Here is a 19,266-nt window from a genome sequence, read left to right as displayed (position 1 = left end):
CATTGGTGTATGAGGATTTATTGCACCATATAACTGCTGTAGGTCTGGAAATGGGCTAAAATATGAACTACTAAATACTAAAAAGTTAAAAAAATAAAAAAAGTGTGGGAACCATGTATATACATTTATATAAATGCATTGGTGCTTCCTCATGACCTGACAAACTCAATTCCTGAGGTTGGTGTTTTAAAAAAAAGGCCAATGTCTGATGGATTTTTTAATGGGCAGCAATGCATTCCTAGACTAAGGAGTCCCCAACTGTAGTACATGCTGTAGTGATGCCTACTTGCAAGTTGCGTAGTGCACAGATATCCATCCTATACTGTGTACAATGTACAGTATGTATAGTATGCATTGCATACATGTCTCTAGTGTGTCTTGTAGATCAGTGGTTCCCAAACATTTTAGCCTGCGACCCAAAAGAGAGATTAGACGTTTACCCGGGACCCAAACTAGTGGAAATAGCAGATCTACAAGCACACAACGCGTCGCTTTGAGCCGCGTTGTGAGCTCGTAGATCAGCTATTTTCACCACTTCTTAAACATTTGTTTTCTAATTCAAGGAATTTCTTAGATTTTTCTTTGATTTATTTATGAAATTACTGGAAAAAATGATTGAATATTGTTTTTTTTAATGTTTTTTATGTGTGTTATTTTAGCTTTTAGGGAATGTTTTTTTTTTAATATATATTTTGAAATAATGAAAAACTAAATGTAGATTTTTTTTTTAAAGGGACCAATGTGTCCCGACCCACAAATGGGTCCCAACCCAGTGTTCGGGAACCACTGTTGTAGATGGCCTACTGTCACTTCATCCTTATCCTCTCTTATGTTCAGTTTTCCATGTTTTTCTCTATGCACTGACTGGTGACGTGTACTAAATGATGTACAGTAGTGCTGCTACAGTATGTTGTCTTCAGCCCGTGCTGCAGTGTGGCCATGTGTTCCCTTTACAGCTCAACTCCTACCCGAGACTGAGGGAGGAAACGGAGAGAATTGTCACCACCTACGTCAGAGAGAGAGAGGGCAAGACCAAGGATCAGGTCAGTTCTCATTCTGAAAAGTGCTCATATTACCAGAGGCACCAGTGCTTCTTACTTCTTATATACCACACCGCACATGAGCCTGAGAGTTCAAGGGTTAGTGCCCAGACCTGTGGCGCTGGGTAGGGTGTGTGTATGCTGTACGTGTGTGTGTGTGTGTGTGTGTGCGTGTGTGTGTGTTGCTTGATCAAACTCTAATTGACTTCATAAGCACTAATGGCGTTGGAAGGTTGGGAAAGTTAATAACCAATCACAAGCCTTTTAATTCTGCTTGGTTCCATCAGTGTATTAATAAAACTTCTAATTGTGACTTTGTCTCCAATCAAGGTTCTCCTTCTGATTGACATTGAGCAATCCTACATCAACACAAACCACGAGGACTTCATTGGCTTCGCTAAGTATGCATCATCCATCCCCCTTCCCCTGTCAAATCCCCCCCACCTCACTGTTTACAGCAGCATGTAGCCCATCCCTCTCATGTCCGTATCGGGGACGTTGTAATCCCCATTAATGCCATGCTGCCTGATACATATTACCCACCTTTAGCTTTAACCACGTAGGGACTGTGTCCACCAAGGTCTTTTCTCCTGAGTGCAGGCCCGGGTATGAATTGTGTTGTTTTCAATGTGAGTGCCGTGTATTTTACTCTACGCTGGAAACGCCAGCAGCATGACGCGCCGGTGCTGAGCGTTTATGCTGCACATTCACAGCTGGCGTTTTTATCTGGCCATTTGGAAGCGTGTTTAAGAGAGTGCAGTCCATTTTCAGCTGGGACAAAATGTTTTGGTGGACACATGGCCGTGGTATGATGGAATAGCAAAGATTGCCCATGATGTACATGTCTTTAGATCTGCTATTGTTGAACATTTTGACAATATGAGGACATGCTCAAAATAGGGAAACCAATTTTCTTCTTGGCACTGCACCTAAACAGCCTTGATGTAATTATTTACCATAGCAGGCAGCAATTCTATTCACGTTGATTTTCAACTCGTACACAACAAATTTCCGTGTAGCATCAGTGCTGGTCCCTGACTTTTGCAGAGGTTGGACGGTGGTTACAGCCTCTTATGTCCCTCCGATCGGCCATCACGAGCACTTGAGTCATTCATTCCCTGGCTGTGAGGGTAGCGGTGACACTCAACAAAGAAGAGTTTCAGCGTTCGGATAATAACATTCTCTCAGCAGGCTGCATGAGTCACAGAGATGTAGCCTGCTGATTAATTATCCACTCACAACAGAAAGAGTGTGTTCCTGTGTAAGGGGGGGGGGGGGGGGGGGGGGGGGGTCAGAACGGTTGAGGTCAATCTGGCTGTCTGCATGCTGCTGTACTGCTGCTGCCTAACCACTTCAATCAAGCATGCTTGATTGCCAGGCGGATATACACTCCCTATGCCATGCTGGCTGTTCTGTGATGAGGGTTGTGCACGTTTACTCAGGGAGGACCGTTAGAGCTGGAGTTGTAAAATAAAATGTTTGTTCGGCGTTGACACACACCCTATATTCTGCGGATCTTTGATTGCACGGTTTGTCAAACATTCAATGGCTCATGTGGGATGTCTCCACTCCACCAGGTTCCCAGTGCGCGGTGATGCACTTTTAACCAGGGGTCATCGCTATGCTAGCCTCGGAAAACCCAAACGTTTTTATTTCCAGCGAGAAAAAAAAAGTCTCGGCCCGAGTCCACTTCAATTCGGCAAACGTCGATCACTCTCTGCTGATTTCTGATCCTCTGCACCTTTGTTAACCCATTCTGACCTGAGATCAGATTCTAAAAATGTCTATTACATCCTGACAGTTTCATTATTAACCCATTCTGACCTGAGATCAGATTCTAAAAGTGTATTCGATTTTTCAAAAATAGCAGACCTACAAGCTCGTATCGCGCCACTCGGTGGCGCGATACGAGCTTGTAGATCTGCTATTTTTCAATAGCTAAAGCACGACATGATGCCAACACCAAAATGGGTGCCCGTTCAGAATGGGTTAATGGTGTGCCATAGTGTCGTAGTAAATCAGTGTCATACATATTCTGAATAAAACTTGAGATTCAGTAACATTATAATGGTGTGTAAAACAGAACATTTGTTTTGTTTGTGTACGGACATATTGATGACCCCTGACTCTTAAGTTAACGTTAATCAGACACAGTGGATCGTAGCAGCATGATGACGCAGTTGAGTGGAGCTCCCCTTCCCCCCCGTTTGAGTCTGGCCATTGACTGAGTAACAAAGCAGGCCCTGCTGTGTGTGGGTTTGTGTCTATTATACTAGCGCATGGTGAGTGGATTGCCGTAGTGTGTGAGAGGTCCGTTAGGGTTGTTTAACGGTTCACGTGACTCGTCACTTTCAGTCTCGACAACAGAAGGGTGGATGACGGTAGCCCCCCAGGGTTCAGCAACCACAGGTGGGATGGCCGATAACACACGCAGGGGTTTGTGTGTTTTTGTTTGTGTTCATATTTCCTGTCACCCTTTCCCCACTGCCCCAAAAGCACCTATACACCCCAATTCTTTAAAGGAGAATTCCATGCTAGAAGGCTTTCTTACCTTTCTTTGTAGTTGTTACGTCCCCACCAAAGGGGTCCAGGTGTTTTTTGTGCAAAAACTCCTTATTGGCTATTTCCCCTACCATAAGCCCTCAATGAATTGAATGGGGCTATGGGGTGTTGTGCTAATTCGCTTATTTCCATCGAAAGAAGTAGTAAAGTGTGCCGCTTGGGATATTATTTACATTATGAAGAGAGGATATATACAAAATAATTATCATTTTGAGCGATGGAAATAAGCAAATTAGCACAACACCCCATAGCCCCATTCAATTCAATGCAATTAATTTAGGGCTTATGGTAGGGGAAATAGCCAATAAGGAGATTTGCACAAAATAACACCTGGACCTATTTGGTGAGGACGTAACAACTACAAAGAAAGGTAAGAAAGCCTTCTAGCATGGAATTCTCCTTTAATACTGTATCGTGTGCAAAAGTTAGATCAGACAAAGAGTTTAAAGAACACATGGTGTGACTCTGTAGGATGTTGTCTCTGTGTAACGTCTGTGTCGTCTCCTCCCAGTGCCCAGCAGAGGAACACGGCGGCCAACAAGAAGAGGGCTATTCCTAATCAGGTACCATGCATGAACCCCTCTGACCCTTGACCCTGTCCTCACCAACCCCACCCTCTAATATCCCCTGAGTTGATTGATACCATTACCAGTCTTATTTATTAACCAGGTCCAATCCCACCAGTAATCAGGCATAATGCCATTAATCTACTGTATTTAGACCCATCCAACTGTTAGTTGTACTCCCATGTTGTACACCCCTTAAAAATACTAACCGTTTCCAGTCCTAATCTAGATGTTAAACTGGCCTGTCTTCGTTGTGACGCTGGTATCTCTCCTTTCCGGTGTCCACACATTTCTTGTGTATTTAAAAGAACGAAAAGCCAAAAAAATAACAATCCTGAAATGATATTAATGTCCGCCGGTCTCCAGTGATCAATATTTGAGGTTGGTTGCAGGTACACTGTGTTATTCAAGGCCTGTGGCAGTGCTATATCAAATTCCATTTCAGTGAGGGGAGTTGCCTTTAAGACCCCGCCCCACCTTGCTTCACACCTACTTGGAATTAAGCATCAGTTTGTTTCCACTGCTGCCATTAATCGCTGTTTTGCACGCGCTGTTTATTTATTTATTACAACCCAGGCATGACGTCCTACCACGGCAAAGCAACAGTTAATCAGCGGGTTATGTTGTTTTATTAACTCACACCCCTTTGCATTTTAAATCTGAGAATGGGAATGGATGTGCATGGATCCCATCACGCTGCTGTTGGTTGAGCAACAAATATGAAATAACCAAATTGTGGTATTGAAGTAATTCTAATTGCATGTAACTCTCTTGCTCTCTCCTCTCTCTCTCTCCTCTGTCTCTCTCTCTCCCCCTGTCTATGTTTTACCCTCTCCATCCATTTCTCTTGCTGTCTGATGGACCCCCCCACCCCCCCCCCCCCCCCTTCAAAACTGTTTAATTCTGAACATTTCTACTTCCTTTTCTTTGATTTCCCTCTCCAACCTCACCCTTCAACTGTCCTTTCTCCACCCCCCTCTCTCCACCTCGTCCCACCCTTCAACTGTCCTTTCTCCTCACCCCCTCTCTCCACCTCGTCCCACTCTTCCAAATCAATACTTCTCCTCCTTCCCCCGTTATGTCCCTCCATCCCTCGCTCTTCCTTCCTTTCCCTCTATCTCCCATCTTTGCTTGCTTGCTTTCCATTTTTTCTCTGGCTATGATTCCCCCCCCCCCTTATCCTACCATCCATTGCCCTTTAACCCCTCCTCCTCCTCCTCCTCCTCTTCCAATTATGCAGGGTGAGATCTGGTAAGTACCCGACAGATCTAAAGCGCACTGTGCCAGGGGGAGGCAGGGCTAAGCAGCTACACAGAACTGAGGCCATTACACAGGTCAGCCCGTCTAGCTTACGGTCAGGCCAAGAGAGACCAAACCTCAACGTGATGCCTGGAGCGCTGATGCTTGTTTGTCAAGTTGAGTTGTTCTGTTCTCATAGACATTCTCCACCCTGCAGCTTGGCGGACTGGGAGAGGGACATGAGGAGAAGGTAGTGTCTCCAGACCCTGTGGCAGAAAGCCAGAACAATTCTAATTGATCCATACAGTCGCCAGTAATCGGCAACTGCCTTCCCAGTAACACGCGGGTCTCCCTCGATAATCCGTGGGTCTCGTTTTTAACAAGACAGTAATTGTCTTAAATTGTCGATGGGACTGACTAACTTTACTTAACCTTCTGCAACAAAACAGTTTTGAAAAACGATGATCTCCGCTTGGTAATGCTGTGGAGAGAAACAATACATGTTTGTCTTGCTCCTCTGTGTAATGCTTTGACTCTTTTTGAAAGGCCTTAGAGAGGACGGTGGACCCCACCCCCCTCCCGCTGTCTGTGGCCGGCGTCAGTTCTGTTTTGTGTCTGGTTAATGTCCCTGTTTGCCTCCAGCACGGCGACCAGCGCTTTGCCTTTTGGAGAGTCAATCTGAGCTTCGACGGGGGTTGGGGTGGAGGGGAATCATCAGATCAACTAGACATACCATTGAGAATCAAGATCGTTGTTCTTTTTTGTTTTTTTTTTGCAATCCCTTTTGCAAATTCAGATTTCTTGTTCCTCTTCAACAAAGTAGCCAATTTATCCGTATCAGTGCATGCTGGCATACTCTGTCTTACATTTCTGTCATAACTTCACTTTGATACAAGGCACGCCCTATACTGACAACTCCTAAATTGATATTTTTTAGTTTGACCAGTTAGTTTCTGTATTTTAATCCATTCTGACCTGAGATCAGATTCATACGAGGTTTCCACTGGACACACACTGGGTCTGATTAACCCATTCTGATCTGAGATCAGATTCTAAAAATGTCAGTCGCTCTTCGATTTTTCAAAAATAGCAGACCTACAAGCTCGATATGAGCTTGTAGATCTGCTATTTTTAAATAGCTAAAGCATAACATGATGCTGACACCAAAATGGGTGCCCGGTCAGAATGGGTTAATCAGATCTGTCTGATTGTTAGAATCACAATACCGGTTTGGTTGGGAGTTCATTACTTTACTGATTGATAAAAAAATATCCTAATTTACTTTTCTGTTTAATCACTGTTAAGTACTATTTGCGTTGTGCTTGACGATGTGAAATATGTTGCTAGTTGAGGAGGATATCGTTGTGATTATCTTTTGAATTGTGATAATCTACAAATAGTTTACATTTGAATTATTATTTAGATGCATATCTAAGTTGCAAATCTAAGTTATATCTGGCAGATGAAAACTTGGCGGTCTTTCTGCTAATATAGCCTCATAATATCTATACTATTTCCAACTAACTGTGGGGCCTTTTCCTAACCTTTCCTAGTTTCGGAGCGGCATGCAGTATTTACCTGCCATGGCAAACTAACAATATAGCTCCAGTGTTCTCGCCTCATCTCCCTTGTTTATGTTGGCGCTTTCTTACTAATGAGTCTTACCCATAACTGTTCTGGATGGAGAGAGAGTGAAGAAGAGGTTTATAGCAGATCTTCATTTGTCTTGATGTGAACGCCCCCCCCCCCCCCCCCCAACTTATAATCGATGCTCTTACGTCCCGGTTCATTAAGCATCACACCAGACACCGTTTCACTAAATGGAGATGAATTGCAGCTGAGAGACCCACTCTCCTCCGAAACACACACACATACTGTCCTCGAAATCCTAAATCTTCCTGTCGTCTCATGGGTTTTTGACCTCCTTCCTCTCTCCCATTCCACTTTCCCGCTGTAACTGTAGGCTGTGATTTATGCGTCGTCATACGCACTGCTCGCCTAAAATGACAGATTTTTCAGCGAGCGGTCGTACGATGAAGTGTAAATTCATCATCACTAACTGTACACCACGTAGAGTTCAGTCTGCCTGTGCCTCTCTCCGTTAAACAATCCTTCTCTCTGACTCTTTCGTCTTTCAAGACCCAGACTTTTTATCCCCCACCACCAGCCCCCTGCCAGCCCACACTGACGGCCGACCAGTTAACACCATTAACCCCGCCCGCTGTGTTTTAACTGCCCAGTGTATATGCTAGCCTGTACTGACCCTAACATACCTCCGTCGACCCCTTGCCCTTTGACCCCCATGCCGTTGTGGGTCGAGCGATGGTCTGGACACCATCTGCACCCACTGTGTTGTGTGAGAACGCCTCTTGTAGATGTTGAGACGAGGGCAGCATACATTTTCAGTTTGCTCTGCTTCAGAGCAGCGATGCTTTATTTGATACATTTTACTTTACGCTCAATGTGTGACTATACTACTCTTGCTATTGTCACCCCTTATAACCTGATTTGAATAGACCTCAAATAACTTAATGATGTTAAGGTAGGACACAGGCAGAGACAGTGAGTAAGAACAGGTAAGGTTTATTAGGTTTGAGTCAGTTCAATCATTAACATCGTATGACAAACGGCACAACAACAACATATTATGAAGCCCTTAACATTAACAACGGTAAAGTTGGTACTCCCTCCATTGTCCTCTCTCTCCTCTCTGTGTCTCTCTCTCTCATATATCCCTCTCTCCTCCACACAGGTTATCCGCAAAGGCTGGCTCACTATCAACATCAGCATCATGAAGGGAGGCTCCAAGGAGTACTGGTTTGTCCTGACCGCCGAGTCCCTCTCCTGGTACAAGGACGAGGAGGTGAGAGCAATCTCTTGGGACAGTTAGCCAGTGGTCTTTATTTATTTATTTATATATAATATATATATATGTGTGGCAAATCTACAAACTCACAATATCGAGGCAACGCATTGTGAGCTTGTAGATGTTTATCAATTGTTTTGTACGGCAAAGTTTATAAGGCTAACAGGTCTGCGACATGCAGACAAGCTTGTCAGTCGCTGTTTTCAGCTAAAAGGCTTTCCCTGCAATAACACAAAAACACAAAGCACACTACTCCGGTCACCCATATGGAGTGGCGCGCTATCCATATGGATAGCTATGAGCTTGTAGATCTATCCATATGGATAGCTATGAGCTTGTAGATCTGCTATTTTTCAATGGCTAAATTACAACATAATGTTTAAAACACCAAAAGGGGTTCCCAGCCAAAATGGGTTAAGTTGTTTTTAAGTCGGAACACACATCAAACTCCTGTCATAATCCAGCATGGGATATTTGGTATCAGTTTCTTTTTATTGTCACTTCCACAATACACACTACTTGGGCATACAGTGCAGCAAAATAATACAGTTCTCCGCAACTCGTGTCATGAGATTGAGAGCCTCTCTGTACGCGGTGTCTTCCTTCCTTCCTTCCATCCAGGAGGAGTGGGGGGTGTGTGTGTGTGTGTGTGTGTCCCGGCCCAGCCTAACCAATGTGCAGACTACTGTTCAGCTGCAGCCTGATGAACAGGTAGTCTGAACACTGGGCAGGCGGGGGGGTGAGGAAGAGGAGAGGAGAGGAGGGGGGGAGCGTCGCCCGTGGGTGGAAGAGCCCTGAGGTCGTTGTGGCCGCCGCAGGTGGCTTCCCCTGGGGACAGGAGGACAAAGGGCAGCGCAGAGCAAACACACCGCTGGTTAAACAGCTACCCACATGGCAGCGTTTCTCCTCCTAAAGAAAATGTTAAAAACACGACATTTTGAAATTTGGCCTTACAATGAATTTAGGCATTTAGCAGACAGCTCTTAATCCAGAGAGACTTACAGTAAGCAAGGAAAATAACGCCAATAACGTTACATTAAATGCATACAAATGGTCATCTAGGATCTTTACCGTGATTTTAAGGTATTTATTTGACTGTTTTACAAATTTAAACACGGAACAGTCTGTGTCTGTCCCTCTTTTGCTACAATAGCTATGCACAGTCAGCACAAACACAGCTCTCTGCAGTTTATTTAGGTTTAAGGCCATTTCAGGGGCTGTGTTCTGTTCCATGACGGATGGAGTTGCATTCAGTAAAAGGCACCGTGTAACAGTAGTACTGTAGTACATATATACCTCCATGGTATAACTCAAAACCAGCGTGTAAAGCTTCATATAAATGTTGCAAATGTGTTTTTAATAAACGGAACCGTACTTGTACTCACCGAAGACATATTGTTGAGATCTCCCGAGGCCTCGTCATATCCACTCTCCCAGAAAAAGAATTATGTTTGTGTATATATATATATATATACATAATTCTTATTAAAAAAAATATATATACAGTACCTTTTTGGAAAAGATAATGGCGTTTGAAAGCGTGGGTTAAAAAAATGTAACTCCAAACCAAAGCTAGGGTTCCAACCTAAAAGCCCGTCTACGGTCACAGCGCGAACCTCAGAGCAGTCACCTCATCGCTGGAGAAGTTGAGAGAGAAGGAGTTTGGAGAGCAAAGAGAGGGAGGATGGCGGAGGCAAACTGACGTGGCAGGCGGGCTGAAATGTTCCAGCCGGGATCTGACTTTGGAATTTGCAGGAAATCGTACTAGGTTACGGAGGCTGGGTGGGGGTGGGGGTGGGGGTGGGGGGGGGGGGGGGTGACTGTGTGTGTGTGTGTGTGTGTGTGTGTGTGCGCGCCCCTGTGGTTCGATACATCTGCTTTAGTCTTTTTGAATAGAGCGTCTGACCGTGTACATATTTGTGTGTGCATGTTGGTGTGTGTGTGTGCGTGCAACTAAAGCCCCCACACACACCACAGCATGTTTGTTTTTGAAGAGATACCTGGATGTATTTTGTCTTTATTTTTAAGTATTTGGTGGGGGGGGGGGTGTGTGTGTGTTTTGTGGGGGCAGGGGCTTATGTGGAGCGTGATGTAACTGTTGGACCTGTGTTGGTGTGTGTGTGTGAGAGAGACCGTGAGCGCGCGTAGACATAAATGCTTCCAGATGTTCTTGCTCCACAGCGAAAGCTGGCACCTTGCCCCGCCCCCACCCCTCTCAAGCACTCCTCGTGCTTCCCCCCCCCCCCCCCACCCCCCCCCCCCCCCCTCCTCCTCCTCCTCCTCATCACCATCAGCATGGTGGTCTTATCCAGACCAGAGGAAATGCATTCCATGGCGCCTGCTCACTGGCCGTTAGTCTGCCACCACCACCACCACCACCGGCCCCTCGCTTTGTGCTTCACCTTTAAAACATCCAGCTGACCCGTGTGTGTGTGTGTGTTCCATGCTAGAATGCTTTCTTATCTTTCTTACCTTTCTTTGTAGTTGTTGCGTCCCCACCAAAGAGGTCCAGGTGTTATTTGTGTGCATAAACTCCTTATTGGCTATTTCCCCTACCATAAGCCCTCAACAAATTGCATTGCATTGAATGGTAATTGAATGGGGCTATGGGGTGTTGTGCTAAATCGCTTATTTCCATCGAAAGAAGTAGTAAAGTGTGCCACTTGGGATATTATTTACATTATGAAGAGAGGATATATACAAAGAAATTATAATTTTGAGCCATGGAAATAAGCGAATTAGCACAACACCCCATAGCCCCATTCAATTCCCATTCAATTCAATGCAATTCATGTAGGGCTTATGGTAGGGGAAATAGCCAATAAGGAGCTTTTGCACAAAATAACACCTGGACCTCTTTGGTGGGGACGTAACAACTACAAAGAAAGGTAAGAAAGCCTTTTAGTATGGAATTCTCCTTTAATGGGTTTAGACCTGTGGGGCCCATTCTACAAATGCCGTCTAAACCAGTAGTTTTCACACTTTGAAGATTTTTCCAAAATGTCCAAAAATAACAGATGTACAAGCTCGTAGATGTGCTGTTTTTGAACGCTAAACTCTAAAATGACACAGAAGCTTTCCCGGTTCTTTCAAGATCCCCCCACGTTGTTAATTATTAGCATTAGGCCACGGCATGGATGTACATTGTTTGAACATTCTCTGAGTTACAGACCCGTAACGATCCATTTGGTTCCCAACTATCATTTTAGCTGGGGACCCCCTGAAACAACTGTTTGAATGAATCTTCTCCTGATTATTCGTCTGTTATTGTCTATACCTAAACCCTCTCTTCTTCCCCTGTGAGTTTCGATCCTTCCACGAGAAGAATAATGTTTTTTATCTTTTCTATACCTAAACCCTCTCTTCTTCGTGTGTGTGTGTGCGTGTGTGTGCGTGTGCGTGTGCGTGCGCGTGTGTCCGTCCTTCCAGGAGAAAGAGAAGAAGTACATGCTGCCACTGGATAACCTGAAGCTACGAGACGTGGAGAAAGGCTTCATGTCCACCAAACACATCTTTGCCATCTTCAACACAGAGTCCAGGTCAGGGCTGCACGTTGCTGGGGAGTTGTTTTTTGGTTGAACTGCTTTAACCATTGATTGAACACTTAAGGTTAATGTTGGCAGTGAATGACACATTTCTATTGAGAACATTGCATTCACCTCCTTGTGGTCTCCTGATGGATGGTTTTTCAGGCCTGCTTTTGAAGGAAGCCAGTTATCCACATTTGTTAAGGGATGCTGTCGGGGCATTCCACATTTTGGTGGCAGAATAGTCTAATTTTCCCCACGTTTGTTCTATATTTGGGTAGTACCGGGCTGTGGGCGTCACTGTTAAATGATTTAACAATTAGCCCATCTAGAAGCTCACATCTTAATATGTTGTGTTTTCTCTACACAGGAATGTGTATAAAGATCTGCGTCAGATCGAGCTGGCCTGTGATTCTCAAGAGGACGTGGACAGTTGGAAGGCCTCCTTCCTCAGGGCAGGTGTTTATCCGCAGAAGGACCAGGTATTGACCAAATAAGACCAGAGTCTAGTCCTTCTCTTAGACAAAACAAATACATGCTGTTATATACATCTTCATCTACCATTAAGACGCCCTGAGGGTGAGAAGCGACCTCACCCTTGCATCCGCCTGGGTGACTGCAGACTGCTGGCCGAGCGCTGGCGCTTTGGCATGGGGTGTCAGATCAACATATGGAATGAATTCTGTACTGGCCATATATGGAGTGTCTGTCGAGTGTACAGGGTTTGATGAGGTCGGATATCAGAACAGGAAGGACGGATGGGGAAGGATCAACGTATGGCATGTCAGAACAACTCAGCTCCATATATGGAGATCTAAGGGTTTGAGGTCAGATGGTTGCTGGCCGGCTCCATATATGCAGATCTAGGTGATGATCGAGTCTTCATGTATGGTTATCCAGGGATAGATGAGGTCAGTGTCATGATCTTCATATATGGAGATGACCATATTAGTCGGGGGGGATATTAATAAAATCTGGGAATTCATTTCTTACCAAGAGATTTCTTCACCAATGTGTTTGTAAAGGTGTCTACTATCCCACATTGGTTTCTATTCAGCCACCCTAAGGGGAATTTTTCACAGCTGCTGAAAGGCTGGCCAGACTGAGTTGCGAGTGACCAAACATATTCACGGAATGCAGCAATTTAAGCTGGAACCCAGGCTATAACAGCCATACGTATTGTCAGCTTTAGGCTGGAACCCAGGCTATAACAGCCCTACGTATTGTCATCTTTAGGCTGGAACCCAGGCTATAACAGCCCTACGTATTGTCATCTTTAGGCTGGAACCCAGGCTATAACAGCCATACGTATTGTCAGCTTTAAGCTGGAACCCAGGCTATAACAGCCCTACGTATTGTCAGCTTTAGGCTGGAACCCAGGCTATAACCCATTCTGACCGGGCACCCATTTTGGTGTTGGCATCATGTTATGCTTTAGCTATTTAAAAATAGCAGATCTACAAGCTCATATCGCGCCACCGAGTGGCGCGATACGAGCTTGTAGGTCTGCTATTTTTGAAAAATCGAAAAGCGACTGACATTTTTAGAATCTGATCTCAGGTCAGAATGGGTTCATCAGACCAGTGTGTGTCCGGCGGAAACCTCGTATGAATCTGATCTCAGGTCAGAATGGGATAACAGCCCTACGTATTGTCAGCTTTTCCCATCCTGGTGTCGGCATGGGGAACAACTGTTAACGCGCGCTGCCCTCTCTCTCTCCTCAGGAAGACAACGATGAGAGGGAGACGGAGTCGGCCAAGGAGCGCGCCACCTCCCAGGACCCTCAGCTGGAGAGGCAGGTGGAGACCATCCGTAACCTGGTGGACTCCTACATCGGCATCATCAACAAGTCCATCAAAGACCTCATGCCCAAGATCATCATGCACCTCATGATCAACAGCGTGAGTCTGACCTCTGACGCAGCACACTGGAACTCACACATAGTCTGACCTCTGACGCAGCACACTGGAACTCACACATAGGACCACTGACACAGCACACTGGAACTCACACATAGGACCACTGACGCAGCACACTGGAACTCACACATAGGACCACTGACGCAGCACACTGGAACTCACACATAGGACCACTGACGCAGCACACTGGAACTCACACATAGGACCACTGACGCAGCACACTGGAACTCACACATAGGACCACTGACGCAGCACACTGGAACTCACACATAGGACCACTGTCGCAGCACACTGGAACTCACACATAGGACCACTGACGCAGCACACTGGAACTCACACATAGGACCACTGACGCAGCACACTGGAACTCACACATAGGACCACTGACGCAGCACACTGGAACTCACACAGGACCACTGACGCAGCACACTGGAACTCACACATAGGACCACTGACGCAGCACACTGGAACTCACACATAGGACCACTGACGCAGCACACTGGAACTCACACATAGGACCACTGACGCAGCACACTGGAACTCACACATCGGCTACTGGAGTTTCAACTGCTAAATTCATCGGGCCAGTTACAGTACATGGATTAAAACCCTCGGGTGCCACGACCTGATTTTCTATGGAAGAATTTTGCGCAGCGCAAATAGGCTGATTTCGGTTATTGTTGTAAGATTAGAGCATTTGTGGTTTCTAGCAATATGTTCAGAAAGATCTTCCATCAAATCTTAATAGTCTGGGATATTTCATATAAAAGCAAAGGTTAAAAGCTGGTTGGCACTAGTATGTAGAACAGTAAATGGTCTCCTTTCACACTGTTTCACAACATGGTACTGTAGGACCTGGCAATACAAAACATTTATATTTTTCTTTAATCCATGCCAGATATATCAGATGGAAGCAGTTGGGTGAATAGTCTTAATTTAGTGTCACTCGTCATATTCGCACTGTCCTAGCGACATGCTGCTATCATGTCCAGGGGTTGTCCCTGTACTAGGGCTGCACAATATATCGTTATCGTATCGGTATCGAGGTATGAACATGCACAATATCAGTATCGCAAAAAGGCAACGGTATCGCGATATAGATATATCGTCGACATATCGATATATCGTCCACTTCTAAAGCCAGCCCTCTGTTTTAGCCTGTGCCCCTCGGAAAATAAACCATCACTCCGTTTATCCCTCTGTCCTGTTGTAGCCTGGCTCCAGCCCTGAATCGCTAGCCACGCCCATTAAGAAAATATGTTGCTGCACGATATATCGTATCGTATCGATATCGAGATATCTGCCATATATATCGTGATATATAATATATCGTATCGTATCGATATCGAGATATCTGCCATATATATCGTGATATGAATTTTTGTCCATATCGTGCAGCCCTACCCTGTACATCAAGCCCCCTCACGCTACAGAAACAGGAGTAGGCTCCTGCCCTACGGGCAACAAGGCTGTACTTAACGAATCGACAAATGATCAATTATGGATTGTTATTTCCAATCCGTTCCATGGATTAGTTGGACTAACCGTTGCACCCCTATATCACATGGCTGCAGACAAAGGAGTTCATCCACACGGAGCTACCATCCTACCTCTACTCGTCTGGGGACCAGAACAGCCTGATGGAGGAGTCTGCGGACCAGGCGCAGCGGCGAGAGGAGATGCTGCGCATGTACCACGCCCTGAAGGAGGCGCTGCACATCATCGGAGACATCAGCACCACCACCATCTCGGTGCCCGTGCCTCCGCCCGTCAGCGGCGGAGACTGGATCCAGTCCAGGTGAGCTGATGAGCTAGGTGTCTGGGTTCAACTGTGAGGGTTCCATTAAAACATTGAAAACCTGAGGCTTATTCTATAATAACAATAATTATAATGATAAACTTTATTGATAGAGCACCTTTCCTGACATAAAATGCAGCGCAAAGTTCTTCACAGAACAAATAAAGAAAAGCAAAAACATAAAACAAAACATCAAAATCCAAGCAAAATAATAATGGTGTAAGACAACATTAAAAAGATTTTTAAGCAGTCTGCAAAGCAATGAGTAAGTGGATAGCAACAGAGAGAGTTTATTCCAGGAAAGTGCCTTCTAAATCAGTTCTCACACTTTTTCCAAAAAAAAAAAAAATCATGTCAAGGACCCCCAAATTGATACATATTCGGCCATGGACGGACGCCCATCTGAAAAGGTTTTGTGCCAGGGACTCCCATAAGAGAAGATTTGTGTTGTTATTATTTTACTGAGATTACGTCTGGGGACCTCATTGGAGTGTTGGATTTGAAATGACATCCTGGATTAATGTGTTAACCCATTCTGAACGGGAACCCGTTTTGGTGTTAGCATCATGTCGTGCTTTACCTATTGAAAAATAGCAGATCTACAAGCTCATATCGCGCCACCGAGTGGCGCGATACGAGCTTGTAGGTCTGCTATTTTTGAAAAATCGAAGAGTGACTGACATTTTTAGAATCTGATCTCAGGTCAGAATGGGTTCATCAAACCAGTATATGTCCCAGTGGAAACCTCGTATTAATCTGATCTCAGGTCAGAATGTGTTAAAACTTAAAAGTCTTCTGAACTTTCTACCCACAAGCACATTATCCAAGACATGTTTTTAGGTCATGAGCCCGTTGTTCCTTCTCCTTCCTCCAAAGCCCCACCCCTCAGCGCAGGCCGGTGGCGCCGGCAGCGGCGGCCGCGGCCCCGAACCGCCCGCCCGCCGTGCGGGGCCCGACGCCAGGACCGCCCCTCAACCCCAGCCCGGCCTTCGGCGCACCCCTCAACCCCTCTCCGGCCTTCGGCGCACCGCCCATCCCTTCTCGTCCGGGTGGCGCACCCATGAACGCCTTCAACAGCGGCCAGGACCCCTTCAGTGCCCCCCCGCTGATCCCCTCCCGGCCGGCCCGCGTCCCCCCCGGCGTACCCAGGTAAGACACAACCTCTCGGTCTCTCCAGACAGGTGAGAGGCGGCCAACAGGAACTTTAAAGGTGTGTGTGTATGTGTCTGTGTGGGCGTCTGCGTGCGTGCGTGCACATATTATATATACGCTCTCCAGTTTCAGGTTATTATTTCATTCCCCTTATAATTCCATCACCAGCATCTCGTGGTGGAAGTCTTGTTTTCCAACCATGCAGGCATGCCATCGATTCTCTCCGTCTCGTAGCATTTCATTGAGTCTCTTTGAGCATGTTGTTTCCCTTCAGTCTGGTTCCCCCTGCTCCTTTCCTCCTCCTCTATCACCTGTGGGGTTGTTTTGTTCCCCCTGCTCCTCTCCTCCTCCTCTATCACCTGTGGGGTTGTTTTGTTCCCCTGCTCCTCTCCTCCTCCTCTGTCACCTGTGGGGTTGTTTTGTTCCCCCTGCTCCTCTCCTCCTCCTCTATCACCTGTGGGGTTGTTTTGTTCCCCCTGCTCCTCTCCTCCTCCTCTATCACCTGTGGGGTTGTTTTGTTCCCCTGCTCCTTTCCTCCTCCTCTATCACCTGTGGGGTTGTTTTGTTCCCCTGCTCCTCTCCTCCTCCTCTATCACCTGTGGGGTTGTTTTGTTCCCCCTGCTCCTCTCCTCCTCCTCTATCACCTGTGGGGTTGTTTTGTTCCCCCTGCTCCTCTCCTCCTCCTCTATCACCTGTGGGGTTGTTTTGTCCCCCTGCTCCTTTCCTCCTCCTCCATCACCTGTGGGGTTGTTTTGTTCCCCCTGTCCCTCCTCTCCTCCTCCTCTATCACCTGTGGGGTTGTTTTGTCCCCCCTGCTCCTTTCCTCCTCCTCCATCACCTGTGGGGTTGTTTTGTTCCCCCTGTCCCTCCTCCTCCTCTATCACCTGTGGGGTTGTTTTGTTCCCCCTGTCCCTCCTTTCCTCCTCCTCTATCACCTGTGGGGTTGTTTTGTTCCCCCTGCTCCTCTCCTCCTCCTCCATCACCTGTGGGGTTGTTTTGTTCCCCCTGCTCCTCTCCTCCTCCTCTATCACCTGTGGGGTTGTTTTGTTCCCCCTGCTCCTTTCCTCCTCCTCCATCACCTGTGGGGTTGCTTTGTTCCCCCTGCTCCTTTCCTCCTCCTCCATCACCTGTGGGGTTGTTTTGTTCCCCCTGCTCCTTTCCTCCTCCTCTATCACCTGTGGGGTTGTTTTGTTCCCCCTGCTCCTTTCCTCCTCCTCTATCACCTGTGGGGTTGTTTTGTTCCCCCTGCTCCTCTCCTCCTCCTCTATCACCTGTGGGGTTGTTTTGTTCCCCCTGCTCCTTTCCTCCTCCTCCATCACCTGTGGGGTTGCTTTGTTCCCCCTGCTCCTTTCCTCCTCCTCCATCACCTGTGGGGTTGTTTTGTTCCCCCTGCTCCTTTCCTCCTCCTCTATCACCTGTGGGGTTGTTTTGTTCCCCCTGCTCCTCTCCTCCTCCTCTATCACCTGTGGGGTTGTTTTGTTCCCCCTGCTCCTCTCCTCCTCCTCTGTCACCTGTGGGGTTGTTTTGTTCCCCCTGCTCCTCTCCTCCTCCTCTATCACCTGTGGGGTTGTTTTGTTTCCCCTGTCCCTCCTCCTCCTCTATCACCTGTGGGGTTGTTTTGTTTCCCCTGTCCCTCCTCTCCTCCTCCTCTATCACCTGTGGGGTTGTTTTGTTCCCCCTGTCCCTCCTCTCCTCCTCCTCTATCACCTGTGGGGTTGTTTTGTTCCCCCTGCTCCTCTCCTCCTCCTCTATCACCTGTGGGGTTGTTTTGTTCCCCCTGCTCCTCTCCTCCTCCTCTATCACCTGTGGGGTTGTTTTGTTCCCCCTGCTCCTTTCCTCCTCCTCTATCACCTGTGGGGTTGTTTTGTTCCCCCTGCTCCTCTCCTCCTCCTCCTCTATCACCTGTGGGGTTGTTTTGTTCCCCCTGCTCCTCTCCTCCTCCTCTATCACCTGTGGGGTTGTTTTGTTCCCCCTGCTCCTCTCCTCCTCCTCCATCACCTGTGGGGTTGTTTTGTTCCCCCTGCTCCTCTCCTCCTCCTCTATCACCTGTGGGGTTGTTTTGTTCCCCCTGCTCCTCTCCTCCTCCTCTATCACCTGTGGGGTTGTTTTGGTTCCCCCTGCTCCTCTCCTCCTCCTCTATCACCTGTGGGGTTGTTTTGTTCCCCCTGCTCCTCTCCTCCTCCTCCTCTATCACCTGTGGGGTTGTTTTGTTCCCCCTGCTCCTCTCCTCCTCCTCCATCACCTGTGGGGTTGTTTTGTTCCCCCTGCTCCTCTCCTCCTCCTCTATCACCTGTGGGGTTGTTTTGTTCCCCCTGCTCCTCTCCTCCTCCTCTATCACCTGTGGGGTTGTTTTGGTTCCCCCTGCTCCTCTCCTCCTCCTCTATCACCTGTGGGGTTGTTGTGTTTCCCCTGCTCCTTCCCTCCTCCTCTATCACCTGTGGGGTTGTTGTGTTTCCCCTGCTCCTTCCCTCCTCCTCTATCACCTGTGGGGTTGTTGTGTTTCCCCTGCTCCTTCCCTCCTCCTCTATCACCTGTGGGGTTGTTGTGTTTCCCCTGCTCCTTCCCTCCTCCTCTATCACCTGTGGGGTTGTTGTGTT

The 19,266-nt window shown here is 46.9% G+C and overlaps 1 protein-coding gene across 5 annotated transcripts in view; it reads left to right on the top strand.

The window, feature by feature from the left end:
• The window catches only part of LOC310869674 (dynamin-2-like), a 55,699-nt gene that overhangs the window by 28,992 nt on the left and 7,441 nt on the right, over positions 1 to 19,266 (top strand). For 3 of the 5 annotated variants that reach the window (XM_083780509.1, XM_083780508.1, XM_083780507.1), the window contains 9 exons: positions 957 to 1,043; positions 1,371 to 1,441; positions 4,114 to 4,165; positions 8,160 to 8,270; positions 11,703 to 11,812; positions 12,171 to 12,282; positions 13,525 to 13,701; positions 15,294 to 15,517; positions 16,394 to 16,666. In XM_083780509.1, the coding sequence (XP_083636635.1) occupies positions 957 to 1,043; positions 1,371 to 1,441; positions 4,114 to 4,165; positions 8,160 to 8,270; positions 11,703 to 11,812; positions 12,171 to 12,282; positions 13,525 to 13,701; positions 15,294 to 15,517; positions 16,394 to 16,666 (1,217 nt within the window). Of the gene's footprint in view, positions 1 to 956; positions 1,044 to 1,370; positions 1,442 to 3,395; positions 3,450 to 4,113; positions 4,166 to 8,159; positions 8,271 to 11,702; positions 11,813 to 12,170; positions 12,283 to 13,524; positions 13,702 to 15,293; positions 15,518 to 16,393; positions 16,667 to 19,266 lie in introns of all 5 variants that reach the window. The other 2 variants (XM_083780506.1, XM_083780505.1) reach the window with 1 other exon arrangement.

Source organism: Protomyctophum parallelum (genome assembly GCF_964188405.1).
Source record: "Protomyctophum parallelum genome assembly, chromosome: 13".
NCBI classification, from domain to species: domain Eukaryota; kingdom Metazoa; phylum Chordata; class Actinopteri; order Myctophiformes; family Myctophidae; genus Protomyctophum; species Protomyctophum parallelum.
The sequence above is the reverse complement of the archived record's forward strand: the minus strand, read 5'-3'. Positions and strand labels throughout refer to the sequence as shown.